The sequence below is a fragment of the Gallinula chloropus genome (genome assembly GCF_964237585.1).
Source record: "Gallinula chloropus genome assembly, chromosome: 4".
NCBI classification, from domain to species: Eukaryota; Metazoa; Chordata; class Aves; order Gruiformes; family Rallidae; genus Gallinula; species Gallinula chloropus.
Window position 1 is genome coordinate 14,886,723 of NC_140088.1, and position 15,444 is coordinate 14,902,166.

General features: G+C 36.5%; 1 protein-coding gene across 1 annotated transcript in view; it reads right to left on the reverse strand.

Moving 5' to 3' along the window:
- FSIP1 (fibrous sheath interacting protein 1) overlaps positions 1–15,444 on the reverse strand; it is a gene marked incomplete at both ends in the record, with an annotated part of 71,272 nt that continues 55,828 nt past the window's right edge. Inside the window, one exon of the mRNA XM_084264209.1 lies at positions 1–576. Within this exon, the coding sequence (XP_084120335.1) occupies positions 1–576 (576 nt within the window). The remainder of the gene's footprint in view (positions 577–15,444) is intronic.

Below are 15,444 nucleotides of genomic sequence, written 5' to 3' on the forward strand. Positions count from 1 at the left end.
CTATTCTAAAGGGTTGTTAAGAGTCTCACCTCCTTTGGTTTGCAGTGGTATGCCGAGAATGTCAGCCTCTGTGGATGGCTCATTGTTCATGCTGATGCAATATAATGGTTCAGCCAAGAAAGAAGGTTTCTTCAACTTTTTTGTGTTGAGTGCTCTTGACATAAAGTAACCTTCAGTAATACTCTTATCTTCCATCTTCTGTAAACCTTCTAAGTCATCAGGTTCTTCTGTTTGGGCCAATGAATCCTTTGATAAGTGACTATCAGCCAGTGCTTTGCTGATATAGTAGCCAGGGATTTCACTTTCTGCATTAACACATAAGCTTTTGTCTTCCAGTCCAGCCTTTTCCTGAGCCGTTAACATCCCTACAATATGGTCTTCAACTAACATTTTGGAAAGACTAGATGTGGAGTGAAAAGTGGAGTCTTGACTTGTGTAACAAGGGGGACTTAATCCGCAAGAAAGAGATTCCTGAGACTTTGGCATGGTAACGTTGCTTATTGTTCTCTGAGGCTGCATACATTCTTCCAGAAGGGTCTTAAGCTGCTCTTCAGAGAGGCCCGTTTGTTCTTCAGTCTGAAAAAAAAAAAGGAGGCAAGAATTTCTTCTGTTAAAACATAATTAACGAAAAGCAGCTCCATAAAACAGTTTGAGGTATACAAAAGCACTGGCAGAACTCTTAAACTGATATCAATGTTTTTCAATTCAAACTGAATTTAAATATACATTTCCATAATTACACTGCTTATGTAACATCTTCACTAGGTTCTAGGTAAATTAGATGCTGAAAGGCAGGAAAGAAGTCTGGTGTCCACAAGGTCCTGAGAAACCTTTAATTTTGCTTGGTCTTCCTACAGATACCACTGGGTTTTAATCACCAAAGCGCATGCCTTTTCATGCACCCTGGTTTGTCATGTATATATACAGACACACGTGCACTTCAAGATTTTAGTTACTGAAAATAGCACATTGCTAAAAGGCTTTCAGCTCTCAGGGCAATGTGACTGGGGTCAAAAATGGGTTTAGACAGCACTGGCCCACAGATATTGTCATATATTGACTAAAGAATAGCCAGCCACTCACTGCAGAAATACAACATAGTCTCTCTCTCTCAATCATGTCATAAAAAGCACATCAGCTACTCATCTATGGGACCTACCACATCAAGTACATCCCACGGCACGTGACAAAGAAAGCCTCATCTCTATGATGGTTTTTACTGCTTCCTACAAGCTGTCACTGCTTGGACAGCTTACAGATATATATTTTGAGTCAATTTCTTATCCAGACAGTGGCAGACTCCCTTAATTGTATCATGCAGATTTCCTTTACTGGACATTTCTTAAGATGTGATATCAAAGGTAATGCCTGATGTTAGCTGGTAATGGTGAAGAACAGCAAAGAAATTCTGCTTAGATGGTTTTGCAGTGGGCAGTTACTTCTAGCCTTTACAGTCCTTCATGCTCCTTGGTAATAGAGAAGCACAATATTCTCTGACAATTTAAGTATTATATTGAAAAGTACAAGGCATATTTCAGATATGCATAATACATTTGCCCCTGAAGTATGAGATACAGTAGATATACAAACAAATACTGTAAATGCTACAGGTACTATGCAACATTTAATGGGTAAAGATGCTCTCTACGAACAAAAGCTTGGTTTATTTTATAGATTTATTCAACCTTTTTTCACTAGTCTTTTCATGCAGAGACCAATTTCCCTGCCGAAGATACCTTGAGTTCACTTCCAACACACACAAGACAACTGTACTAAAAAAAAAAAATATGGAGATGTGTCTTTTAAACAAAAACCACCCAAACAAAAAAAAAAAAAGTAACAGGCTAAATAAAGCTCTCTACACAATCATCATGTGTAGAGACCTTTATTTCGATAAACATAAAATCAGGTAATTATATTGAGATTCAGCTAATCTTGGTATCAACCAACATACTTTTGATAATAAAACTAAAATCAAACCACTTATTTAGATAAGAAAAAAAAAAAAAAAAAACAACCAAAACAAACCCTCTTTAAACTTTTATCAGGCTTTTAAATTGTACTCCCAGTGCAGAAAGTTTACTCACTTCTTTAAAAATAAGGGAAAACAGTAGCAAAATACATGACAAATCAAAAATGGACAATTTCAAATTTTCACTCTCAACCTAATCTACTGTCCCATGTTGCATCCTTAGATTTCTTGAAGGAGTATTTTAAGTTGCAGAACAACCTCCTTTCGCAAGCAGTCCTTATTAGAATGGACTTGCTGTAAGAAACAAGATGCATTCACTCAGGCAGAGCACCACAGGGACATAGTTACAGCACTGCTGGGAACACAGCTCTATCTAGAGTATATCCACAGAGCAAAATATGCTATGTAAACATAACTATATTTGTATCACAGAAGAGTCTCACATCTGCAAACCCACATGGTTTCCCACATGTTTCTGAGTGTGTGGTTCTATACTAACATATTTCAAAGCTTTTGAGTAAGATCATTTGGAGCTGATTTTATGTTAATGACAGGGCAATTCAGTCACTGCAGAAAGGAATTCTGCATCTGGTGTGACTGAGTAGAAAATGAAGGTAGTGAGGAAGGTCATCTTGTCCTGCTTTTCTTTTGTCCTTTTATTCCCCATTTATCTGCAATCTTCTTTTCCCTGTCCAAATATATATATTTTTTTTTCCTTTTAGGAAAATCATATGGCTGTGTTGACTATTACCTCATAGATTACCTTGATTAGTACCAGAAAGTTAGGTGGGGAGATTTAGAGCCTAAGGCAAATGGAGACGGAAGCAAATGTAACAGCTATAGAGTGGAAAAGTTTGTTAACTTCTGGGCTGTTTTTTGGGCCTGCAGGCAAAGCAGACAGTGTAAAACATCACTCATTTTTTGTTCTTCCTTTGGATTGTTTTATAAGACAGGCATGCAAGGATGCAAAGATAAGGAAAAAGAAAGTATTTAACATACCTCTCCAAAAATACATTTTAAAATAATAAAGGCACACTGCAATTTTTTTGTGCCAAAGTCATTTAAGGGTTAAGGAGAAATGTACAGTAGATGAGAAGATAGCTCTTAAATAGCCATCAGTCATCCACTCAGCAGCAAGAAATTTATATTGAAATGAAAGCAGAAAGGCTGCTGTTGAAATCAGAAAAATGGTGTTTAGGGAAACATAATATACCCTGAAGAGACACCTCACACCAAACATTTGTAACCAGATGAGTATTTTACGTGATGGGATGGCATAATACAGAAACTGAATTAGGAGTTTGTAACACGTACATTTGCACACACCAGAAGTTGATAGTCACAAGACTTGGAATCAGTAACACGCACAGTCTTAGGGAGACACTAGATTCTACCTCTCCCGAGTTTCACTGCCCTCACTGTAAATAATTTACAACTCCTGTACAGCAAAAGTACTTCAAGATATTTCTTTAAAAACACCAGGACATAAAATTAATGTCATTCAAAATGCAGAAACAGCCCACTAGACAAGGGAAAGCGAGCCATTAGGTCTGGTTCCCATTAGAAATAGGAAAACCTTTTAATTGTTCTGTCTAATTTTTAATAGGACACTGAGTCCTATTCATTTCCTAGGCTTTTTACCGTTAATGATCCAAAAAACTAATTCCTAGCCAGGAGTTTAGGAGGCTGCTAATGACCTTTACTGTTTATGTGTGGCTAGTTTTTCACACACTTGTGGCCCTTCTCTGACTGAAGATTTCTTGTTCCTTGCTGAATTCCTCGGTGACATGGTTCTATAGAGAAAACCTTACTGCATGTGGTAGGAATGCAAACGTGTAGATCGCTGTGGACAGACCTGCTGTGACTACAGGCTTGCTAGTTCAAAGCTTTAGGCTTGTTTTCCACGTCTACAGCAATAGACTAACACTGAAAGTTCTTACCATATTTTAGCATGGGGAGAAAGCTAATACTTTGGGTGCTATTTCTAATCATAGTAAATAATAAAATAGCCCACAGGAAATGAAGAAGCACTAGAAAGCTAAGGCTCATATAGCTGGCATGTATGTAAAAATGTATTTTGTTGCTTGATTTGAAAGTATTACAATCAAGAGTTCTCATGCTACTTTATTTACTTGAAACAGTTCACTTTGATTCTCTAACTCTACCTATATTTTCACTCATGGGTAGAACTGCATCAGTTAAGTAACTGCTCCCTTCCTGATAAAAAGCCTCCATTTTAAGAGTACACAGATGTACTGAGGCAAGATCAGCAAAGGAAGTTTTGGGAATTTTTAGTTTTTTCCTAATTTAGTAATAGGTTCTCAAACCACTCTATTCTGCTTTGAAAACTCTGCTTTTGCCCTGTATCTTCACACAACTCAACACACACTATCAGCTTCAAGGTCTCACCGTTGTGCACCACATCAAAGTACCATGGACTTGTCTAAGAACAGCACTGGTCAGTGCTGCTGTGGAATATTGTGACCATGTTGCATACAAAAGCTAATAACATGTCATTGGGAAGAGCTTCTTAAAATTTCCAGAAATGCTAAAAGCACAAGGTTCTTTTGCACCACACAAGTCAGGACTGGTGTCAATAACTTGCAAATTAATTTAACTTATGGGAATATGTCCTTAAGAAACCTGTTGTGGGTTAACCCCAGTACACAGCTAAGCACCACACCACTGCTCACCAGCTGGCTTGCTCACTCCCCCTCTCCCGTCAGGGGGACGAAGGAAGAAAAAAGGAAGAGTAAAAGCAATAAAACTCAGATAGCCTATAGGTAATACAACTAAAAATAATTATGACAAGTTCTTGCGGGCAGAATTAACTTAAACATGCATATTTTAGTCATTACAAAGAGCCATAACATTTGTTTGGGGGTTTTTTGTGTGTGTTTTTATCTTTCTCAAGAATATCTAGCCAATTGCTTGTGATTTGAATGTGTAAATAATGGAAAATTACACTTCATCATCTATGCCACACCCTGGAGTCTTTAGAAAGTTAAAGCAGCCAGTTGCCAGCGGTGACAGAAGTAGAAAAAAAAAGGAAGCTAAATTATGTCTTACAATCATTTTTGTCATGTTTGATGTCAGACACTATGCTACATGACTCGCAGCTTCAGAGTTTGTATGGTACTGCACCAGGATATAATAAATGGGTTTTGGTGGCTCTAAGTGTGAATTCTTCATGAAAGCATATGGAAATAATTTTATAACTTTTAAAGATCCTAAAGGCTTTATTGCTGAATTGCTACAAGTCATACTTTTTACTCTTCATTTTCTGAAGCTTACTTCAATTTCAGCTTCATTTCATGGCAGCTTTTGATCTACAGGTTGTATAACATTTTCTAGGTGCCTGCAATGAAATTTTCACCCCTGGACAGCAAAATCTAAATTTATATGTACTCACCAAAGCTTTAAGAAGGTAACTGTAGAAACAATTTGAAGAGGTAGGAAAAAAATTGAAAATGACAGAGGTCTGAAGTTTTAATGTTCCTATCAGGCACGTATCTATTTTAAAAAAAATAGTATTTTTAAAGTAACCACATTATTATTTTTCTCAATTACCTATATATGCATACATGCTTTAGAGGAAGATTATGATTTTGAAGGTCCATATTCCTTATACTGAACTGAATATAGTATTTGTGACCTTTAGAAACTAAACAGTACTGGACTCAAACCTAAGCAGTTTAACTCATTGAAGATGTAACTCATTAAGGTGTACTGAGCATGTTAAAAAGGAAACCTTAGTGAGCTTTGATTTACTGTTACAAACAAATAAAAGTGTTTTTCTCACTTAATTAATCTTTCCTAAAATTCTGGTGTGAAACTATGGCTAAATCTGGTAAAGTCTGACCTTTCTAAATCATAAACTTATATACATTAAATCAAAAGTTATATTAAAACAAAAGCAAGTTATAAAGAGACTTTTATTCATGGCTGGGAATTGTTACTACCTAAGCACCTGAGTCTGCTGAGTTAAATGAATTGATAAGTCAAATTTTGATAATTAGAGTCTCTTTCAGAGATACCAGTGCATTTGAATTTACTTTTTTCTTTAGTTCAATCCTGTTTCACCTGAATTTAAAAACCAAACAGGAGCTGGAAGAGCAAGTGACTAGCTTTGCTCTTCTGACAATGAATAAAAACAAATCCAAGAGATCTCGTATCCTAAAATCCTGGAGACTTTTTTTAGTGGATCAATCCACTAGCAGCAGGCAATACTTCCATTTCACAAGAAAACAAGTAGCTTTAAACAGAGGTTGGTTGGTTGTTTTAAACATTTCCAACATCATAATGAAATCTGGTTTTGTCCAACAGATATCCTAAAGTATTATGTTATTATATTCTCCCCACTAACTGCAACCAGTGTTTGTAGTGTTCTTGTACCTCTTGACCTAAGATCCAAATCCTAGCTGTAACTGTATAGCAGATTTGATTTTTATATATTATATTGAATAAAAATTCCCCTTAGTTAAGTTTCAGTAGTTTTTAAACACTTCTTTCTTGCTACTGAATTATATTGCAGCTTCCATCATAAGCAGCAAGGCACAAATTTCTAGAAAGCAGTAATCTACAAAGGAAGCAATTTTTTTAGTGTCTAAATAGAACAAAAGGTAAGAATTACAATTCTAAGTAAGCATACATTAAATTCTATGATTAAATGTGCATAGAATATATTTTCCTGGCTAGGGTAAAGAGGTAATAAATAATGGTCATATTTAATTGCAAGTCAACACATCCCAGTAGTCACTAAACAATAACAGTTAACTGCTCTTTAGAAAAATAATTTAAAAGTTTCTGAATTTTAAAAGCTGCATAAATCATGACATAAACACACACACCCCTAATTTAAATGCTAAACTGTGATACAAGACTGATTTAAATCACTTTGAATTTAAAATCCATCTACTCCAAGTTTGTCAACAGATGTTTTGCAAGAATCCAGGTCTTCTAACATCAGATTGGTTCAATATTTAGCTCATCTAATCTACTGTATTAGTAGATAAAAAAAGCTTTTCACTAAATATAATACTCATATTTAGTATATGGGTAGCTCCCTGGGTTTAGAACTCTTGATTTCATATACTTTCATGCATTCTAGGGTTAGAAAACAAGCTGGTTTTATCTGAACACACTGAAAATATGCAAAAACATAAGACAAATGCCTGAACTGGTATTTACAATCCATCATTCTGAATAAGACTTTCATTTTCTAGCCTCTGCTGAAGAAGCAGAACTTCTGCAATCTAGGCTATTTAGCATTCAGAAACAGTTTCCTAAACATTACGTTTTGTGTTTTTAACTGTTTGCTATTAAGCATTTAACAGATTTCATTCCATAGAACTATCCTCCTTGAATATTATTAAGTTGTGGCTTTCATTTTCAGCAAAGCCAGTAGAGTAGACAAAAATGCCTTGATGTGGTTGCAGCTGTTTTCTGTTACCAACCCCCCATTAATTTTTCTTCTTTTGGTTATGTTGGCTTTTCTATTTCCAATAAATAGACACAGTGCAGCATAATGGTACCACAGTATCTTACAGCATTTTAAAACTTTGCACCAAACTATTTTTTAAGATTTTAAGAATACTTACTGGTATACAAACTATTGGGGGTACAGAAAATACAGTAAGTAATCAAACTAATGACTCAGTGATTTTTTTCTTCATAATATAAGTAACTTCACTGCAAGGGCTAAAACACAAATGAAACTAACACATCCACAGGAAGGAAAACAGGGAAGCCCCAAACACGTGGTCTAGATGACCTATAAAGCTAGGCATAACTTAGACTCACTAAAAATAAGGAGCACTTGCCCAAGGGGCAATAAGCCACAAAGACTCAACAAAAGCAACTATAGGCAGAAGCTTAAAAAACCCCAAAACAACAGTCTATGTATTCTAAGAGTTCAGATCATATTTCCTTACGTTCTTTAGGGGTATCTTTTAAAGTGATTCTTATTAATTGGCCCTGCGTATCGATAGCCACGCATACCTCTGAATACCGACTTCTATATAACATATATGTGTGTATGGTAAACCTGACCTGTTTAAGGAAATATTTCCTCCCAATAGCAGAAATATGTTATGAAGGAAGTTGTGGGGGAGGGGTGCTCACAAATGACTGTTTTAAAACTGAAATCTTTCTGGCAACAAAATTCAAAGTATGCTAAGCAAAATGAGAAGAAATGGGGGAAAGTAGAACTCAATATTACAACAGAAATTTGGGAAATTGCAGAGGATGAGAAACACATACATAATATGCTACTTTTCAAAAACTTGGTTCTGAGAAATATGTCAAAGTACTGAAGACACCTAGTTTTAAATAGCAAGACCCACTGTGTGTCACACCGGCTTACCTTTCACTGCCTTATGGTTGTAGTTCATCCCACAAGCTTAATAGAAAAGCATGTACCATATTGCAAATGTAAGCACTCAGACACTGAGAGCCAGGACACCTCTCCAAATATACCAGGCCTAGCACATCTGAAATGGTAATTTTTTTCTTGCTTAGATCTTTCAATTGCTATGGTTTTAAAAAGAAAGGTTTGTCTCCTGTTTAATAAGAAAAAATATTCTAGTGCAATTATGGCATTGCAAAAATCTACCAAAAATTAAACAAGTTGTGAGAAAAAGAAAGAGAAGTTAGCAATACTCATAGTTATGTGACTTGCAAAGACACAATCCTACCTCACAACAGCAGGACTATTATGTCTTACTGCTCAGGAAATGTTTCTGATGCTTTCAATTCACAGCATGAATAATTACACTAAGGAACATCCCATCTACAATCCATGAAGTTCTCATTGCCTTTTAGAGAAAAATCACTGCACATGAGTATAAATAAGTGAGTAAGGGTAGGTAGGGATAGTTTTGCCAAATCTCAGTCTGTGCTTATGAGAGGTCAGAGAAAGAAATGACAAAGAATTTTATTTTCTTTTCGTGTTTGGTGGGGCTCATTGCCACAGGGCAACTTTTCTATAAGCAAAGTTTTTATAAGGAATGTCAGGTTGCAGCTGTGCTTGTCAGGGTGGGTATATACTTTATGGAGTGCTGAAAACATTTTTTTTAAAAAAAGAAAGAGAATAACGAAGAATCTTTTTTCTTTTCTAAAGAGTGGAAGGGTATTTTGAAATGAGATACCTGCATCTGGCTCTTCTATTTCCATTCAAAACGAAAACCTAAAAGCCTTCAGGAAGAATGTGGTGAACAATATTGCCCCAGGGAAAACATTTTATTTGGAGTTTCAAGCCTGCCTGCACCAGTTCTTGATTTTGAGGAAGGGGGAGTGAATCTGTTCAGTTAGATTCACTCCCCCTTCAGCAAATTCAAGAACAGGAGTTAAACCTTTAAATATTCAAATATACATTACCAAAAAATTTACATTTACCATGTAACAATAAGAAAAGCTAAGACTGAGATAAAATTAGTTAAAACAGTTATTACTTGATGTTTGAGAGCTGTGGGGGTGTTTTAATTAGAAATGAAAAATTATAATATTGTTTATCTTAATATTATTGAGAGCCCTCTTCAGTAGATCTAGTTCTTAAAGTAAACCTTAGTTTTGATAGTTTATTAAAACACTTAGCTTTCCTCAGGCTTACCAGATATAGTAAATGTGCAGCAACATCAATGACCATATCCCTAATGGCATGATAAATTTCCTCTATTATTATAAACAAAATCCCAGCTCAAAACAGTATAAGCATTTTAAGACTGGGTAGGAGAGCTAATCTCCTCCTCTTCCTTCTGAGAGGATGACGATAAACCTCACCATCACTTTCTGCCACTAATTTTATGATGGGGTTTAATTCTTTTGGTCTTAGAAATAAAAATCTCTTTCCGCACCTTCTGCTCTTCTTTTACTCAGTCACAGATCCCTTCTAATGTCCCAGAACAAAGACATCCAGAAAAGCACATGCATTCAAAAGGTTGCAGTTCCATACTGCTATAATCCTGGCTTGTGTAATCAGAAGCACATGTCTACTTATCTGCATACAGTAGTAGGTGTGCTTCCTTCCCTACACTTACTCATTTCATGGTTAACCCATACTGGATAATTAAGAGATGGCTCTGTATTTGTAACTAGAAGCAATGATGGCATTTGATGGGCCACACAGCCACACTGGGCAGACTCCCGTTCTTACTTCTCGTCACCAAAGAGATGCCACAAGCCAAGGGACAGATGTCAGGGAAATCAGCCCAAACAACATGTACTAAGAATCAGCATATAGCATATACCAGCTTTCCCGCACCAGGGACAAAAATTACACCCACATAGAAATTTAAAGGCTTTACAGTAAACAGACTCATAGCTTAAAACATCCTGTCTTGATGATATAGGAATACTTTAGTGTTTGAACTTTTTGCCTGTTTTCTGCCAAACATACTCATATATAAAATATAAACCAGCTGTGTCAGCACTGCAGAAATTTTACTTTTAGGGGAATTAATACAATTCTAGAAACAACAAACAAATTACCAAAATGTAAAGTGGTACAGCTGTATGTAGCTCACAGAAAAGTTAATGTTTTGCAGCTTAAAACACATAATTGCTATAGGAATAGCTAAAACTTATTTTTAAATGAAGCTTGGGACAATCCCATTTATACTTAATGATGTAAATCACTGTACAAAAAGGGGGAAAAAATCTAATAATTCCCCTAAAAGCAGACATGAAAGCACTAAAAAACTCATGTTTTTCAAAAGAACATTATGGAAATTTATCATACATTTGGGATACAGGTGACTCCACTGGAGCTGGAGTCTGTCTTTTGCCCATGAAGTCAAAGTTCACTTGTCACTCATAAGATCTGAAAGATTAATTTACAAAAAGTCTGTGTGATCACATTACAAGGTCAATGGCTTAAACACAAAGCGCTGTGCACCCCAGTTGCTTGGAACTTTCTTTTCTGCACATTGGAATGTTTTTGCCTGGTTGCTTTGGTAAAAAAAAAAAAAAACAACCAAAGTTCACAGCTGTGGTTCTGATGAATTAATGATGACATTGTTGGTTTTAGAGGACACTACACTACTCTCAGTTATGTGGCATCACAGCTACTGAATCAGTAGGCAATGACAGTCAAGCGCTTTGTGTGCATCTTCCAGGCAGTTAGCAAAAGGCTACTTATTCACTAGGCTAATTCAGATAAAGTATTCCTGTTGAAATACACTGGAAAATTAACAGATCATATTTTTTTGAAACAAAAAGTAGAAGCTTAGGGTGCATGATAAATATTTGAAAGTCATTAATTCTTTAACTAAGAAGTTATATCAAATCAAGACAAACAGATGTTCTCAGAAATATAGACCCCTCTGAAAACAGCTTTGCAGCAGTTTCTGGCATTATTATACTGCATCCGATGTGCAATAAGAGCATACTAGAAGTGGAAGTTCTGATTTTTTTTATGTTAATAAAATAATAAAAAATAAATATCTAACCTGCTACTATTAGAGACATAAACATCTATATAAATACTAAGATTAAACACAGCTTCAATCTGTAAGGATGATGCCTCTACAGTACGATTTTGCACACATATACCAGCCTGGCTAGCACAGTTTGAGAGCTGTATCCAATTGCTGAAGTGAACGAATTTAAAATAAGAAAGACACATCATGGTTATGAGCCACACAGTTATAGTTATCCTTTTCAGAGGTGTCATAAAACCCATTCCTTCTGGAATATTAAGAATGAACTGTGGGTCTCACTGGCATGCCTGGCAGAAGACACAACCGATGACTTCTTGCCTTGTGGAATCTGTTCACACAAAATATCCCTTTACGGTACTAAGCACCACTTGATACAGGGATTCTTCTAACGCACCTGATACATTTGATGCAGTCAGTGTTTTACCTTTTGCGTCACTGGGAGCATGTTCCTTACATGGGTCATTCATGTGTAGTTTTATGTGAGTCAGTGAAATAGTACCTAGTGGGAGCACTAGGCTACACGTCCCCATACTAAAAAGCCATAAAATGGACTAGAGAGAGAGTAAGAGCAGGAGGGATATGACATGGTTATTTTTTTTATTTTACCCTCACATCACTCTTGGCAAAGGGGATTAAGGCACTTCAGTCTCCCTACTCAGAGGTAGATGTGCTAAGCAGTTGCTCATAATATCCTGCACCTTTTCAGGCCTGCTCTCACTGGCTTGACCTTCCTTCACAAAGCAAAGTTGTTTCAACAGCCACAAGTCCTACTGTAAGTGAATCTATCCTATAGCCTATTGAGGACAGCGGGTTTTCATTTAGATCACAGATGTAGTTTGAAACAGCAGGCCTACTAAGTACTAAATTTAGTTCTACCACTACTGGGCAAACTTTTGAACCACAAGATACATGGAGTAATTAGAAGAGCCCTTCCTTGTTCGAAACAATGTTTTAAATGTACCTAGCTTTACAAAGGTCCTCTGTGTTTCACATCTTAGAAAGACAAAGGCACCTGACTGGAGCCCACATAAAATACTTAAGTTCCAGGAAGGGTGAGAGTCCAGACAGATTTGGGCTTTGAGGTTTCTTTTTGCTCATATATAAGTAAACCGTAGGCTGTTCCCAGCTCAGTAATCTGGCTGCTCTGAATATTATTTTAAACCACATAATCCTCAGCCTGAAGGACAGACAAAGCCCAGGAGTTAACATACACTCACTCAATACAGCTTTAACTGACTTGCTAAGGGTGGGAGGGCAAGAGAGTTACCTGAGCCACTGCACTCACCTTTCTCTCATGTTTAAATAAATAAAATTCTAAAAGGCTCACTAATGAAAAGGAATCAGTGATTTAAGTCTCTCTCACTGATTTGATATATATCCATATATGTTGAATGGGTGTGAGAGTCTGCAAGTATGTATGCACTTACCCACCACACAGCCTAATGAATTAATAGTAAACATTTACTGGTTTGTTCACTAAAGCAGAACTATTAGGATGGGCATCAGAAGAGTCTACAAATGAAAACAGTACAAAATAATTAAGTACTAAGAATAAGTTAATGAAGTGTATGCATATAATGCAAATTCCTATCCTGCATATTTTGTAGTTAATTAAATAATTTTTTTAAAATCCCAATATTTTACTGTAGGACATCCTGAGAAAACCTGCATCGCCTAAAATCACCAAACCCATATGTTCATGAAACAAACCATATGGAAAAAGAATGCATCCTTTAAAAATATCCAGGAATGATAATGAGATTCATCAAGGAATTCTGATACTTTCTGTAATGAAGAATGTTAAGATTTATTTTTCTCATGACACAGGAAAAATGTTCACGTTGAAAACTTTAAAAGGTTGCACTGGGGGAAGGAGTTAAAAAAAAGAAGAGAGGGGAAAAAGGAAGACTGGTGGATATTTATTAATTGCTGTGGTTTAACCCCAGATGGACACTAAACACTACCCAGCAGCTCACTCACTCCTGGTGGGATGTGGGAGAGAATCAGGAGAGCAGAAGTGAGAAAGCTCTTGGGTTGAGATAATGACAGTTTAATAGGTAAAGCAAAAGCCACACATGCAAGCAAAGCAAACCAAGGAATTCATTCCCCACTTCCCTGTCATCCCTAGGACAGCAGAGCTCCATTATGCATAACAATTTCTTGGGAACACAACTGGCATCCTTCTTTCCCCCCAGTGTTATATGGTGAGCATGATGTGATGTGATATGTTATGGGATATCCCTTTGGCCAGCTGGGGTCAGTCCCCTCCCAACTCCTTGTGCACTCCAGCCCACTTGCTGGTAGGGTAAGAAGCAGAGAAGGTAAGAAGCCTTGGCTCTGTGTAAGCACTGCTCAGCAGTAGCACAAACATCTTTGTATTATCAACACTGGTTTTAGCACAAACTCAAAATACAGCCCTGTATCGGTTGAGCAAAATTAACTGATCCAGCGCAGTTAATTACAAGTATGAGATAAGACCTAAAAGGACAGTTTCCCTTCTCCAAATGAAGACTCATCATTTCCAATGAGCAGTACTTGGTTGAGAGTTCTACCAGGAGGAAATCTTCTGGCTTTGGGACAGCCTCAAGGGCCAAGTACCCTATTGGCTCTGCCAAAAGGGGCATACTGTAATGAAGAAGGGAAAGTAAACCTTGCCCTACTCTAAGCATTTACATCTGGTTTTAGGTACAGTTTAAAAACATTCCTGCCTGAAGTTGGAGCACTGATAAAAGGTGCCAACAGATCTTAGGATGAGAACAGTTTGAGAGTCAGGGAACTAACAATCCTTCTTATTCGATCTCTTGTCCTAACACAAAAATGAACTTGAGCCTAAATTTAAATTTAAAAAATAAAAGAAAAAAAGAAAAAAGCCACAAAAAAAAACCCAGCCTAAAACCAAATAAAACACCCAAATAAAATCTCTAGCTATAGTGAAGCTGTTGCAAATCAAACAAGAGGAGTTTAAACAGGTACATTTATTTTGCTCCTGAAAGATCTATTTACAGTTTCTATAGTGCAGGAAAAGACCAAAGTTTGTGTACTACATGTAAGAAGTAAGTTATATTTGCCACACAGTTTCTATTCCTGGATTCTCTATTGAAGTTTTCCTGTTCAAACATTTATTCTATTTCAGTTTATCTATCTGAAAAAAAAAATTGCTATTTAAGGGACAAAATTGTTCAGCCAAAATGCTTGATTTGAGAGCTCTAAATTTCTTAAATAAAAGCATTATCTGATGGCAAGAAAGAATACTAATATGGGTAAGCTATGCAATATTGTATATGCTCAGGGTGAGAATTCAGACCTACAAATCATTTTGCTAAATGGGATATTTTCATTCATTCAAGTGATTGCAAAATTTAGGTTTCAGTAAAAAAATTTAGAGTTTGAGAAAGTTAAGCCCACAAAAAAGTAAAGCAATGAAAGAAAAAAGTGCATTATATATTTCTTCTAAAAACAGAAATTAGAAACAGTAGGACACTCAAACTGATTAAATTGAAAGTGGGAGAGGGTTGTTTACAAGGGCCTGCAGGGTACATGTAGATTAGATATTAGGAAGGAATTCTTCCCTGTGAGGGTGGTGAGACCCTGGCTTAGGCTTCCCAGAGAAGCTGCGGCAGCCCCTGGATCCCTGGCAGTGTTCAAGGCCAGGCTGGATGTGGCTTTGGGCAACTTGGGCTAGTGGAGGGTCTCCCTGCCCATGGCAGCAGGGTTGGAACTAGCTAGTGTTTGAGGTCCCTTCCAACCCAAACTATTCTATGCTTCTATTAAATGTCATGTACTTTGAACATCAAAGCAAAACATATTGTTGAGAACCATTAAATGGTAAGATAACTATAAATAATGGAAAGAGGAAAGCTGACTGATAAACAGAGCTAAAAACAAGAGGCGGCATATATAATAAAAATGAAGGAATGTTTAATTCAGCCTCCACAATTATTACTGCCTTTATGAAATATCTCACAGAATTTAGGACCACATTACATTTACTATCATTTTCTCTTCCTTTCACTTATGCCACACAAAGGAAAACAA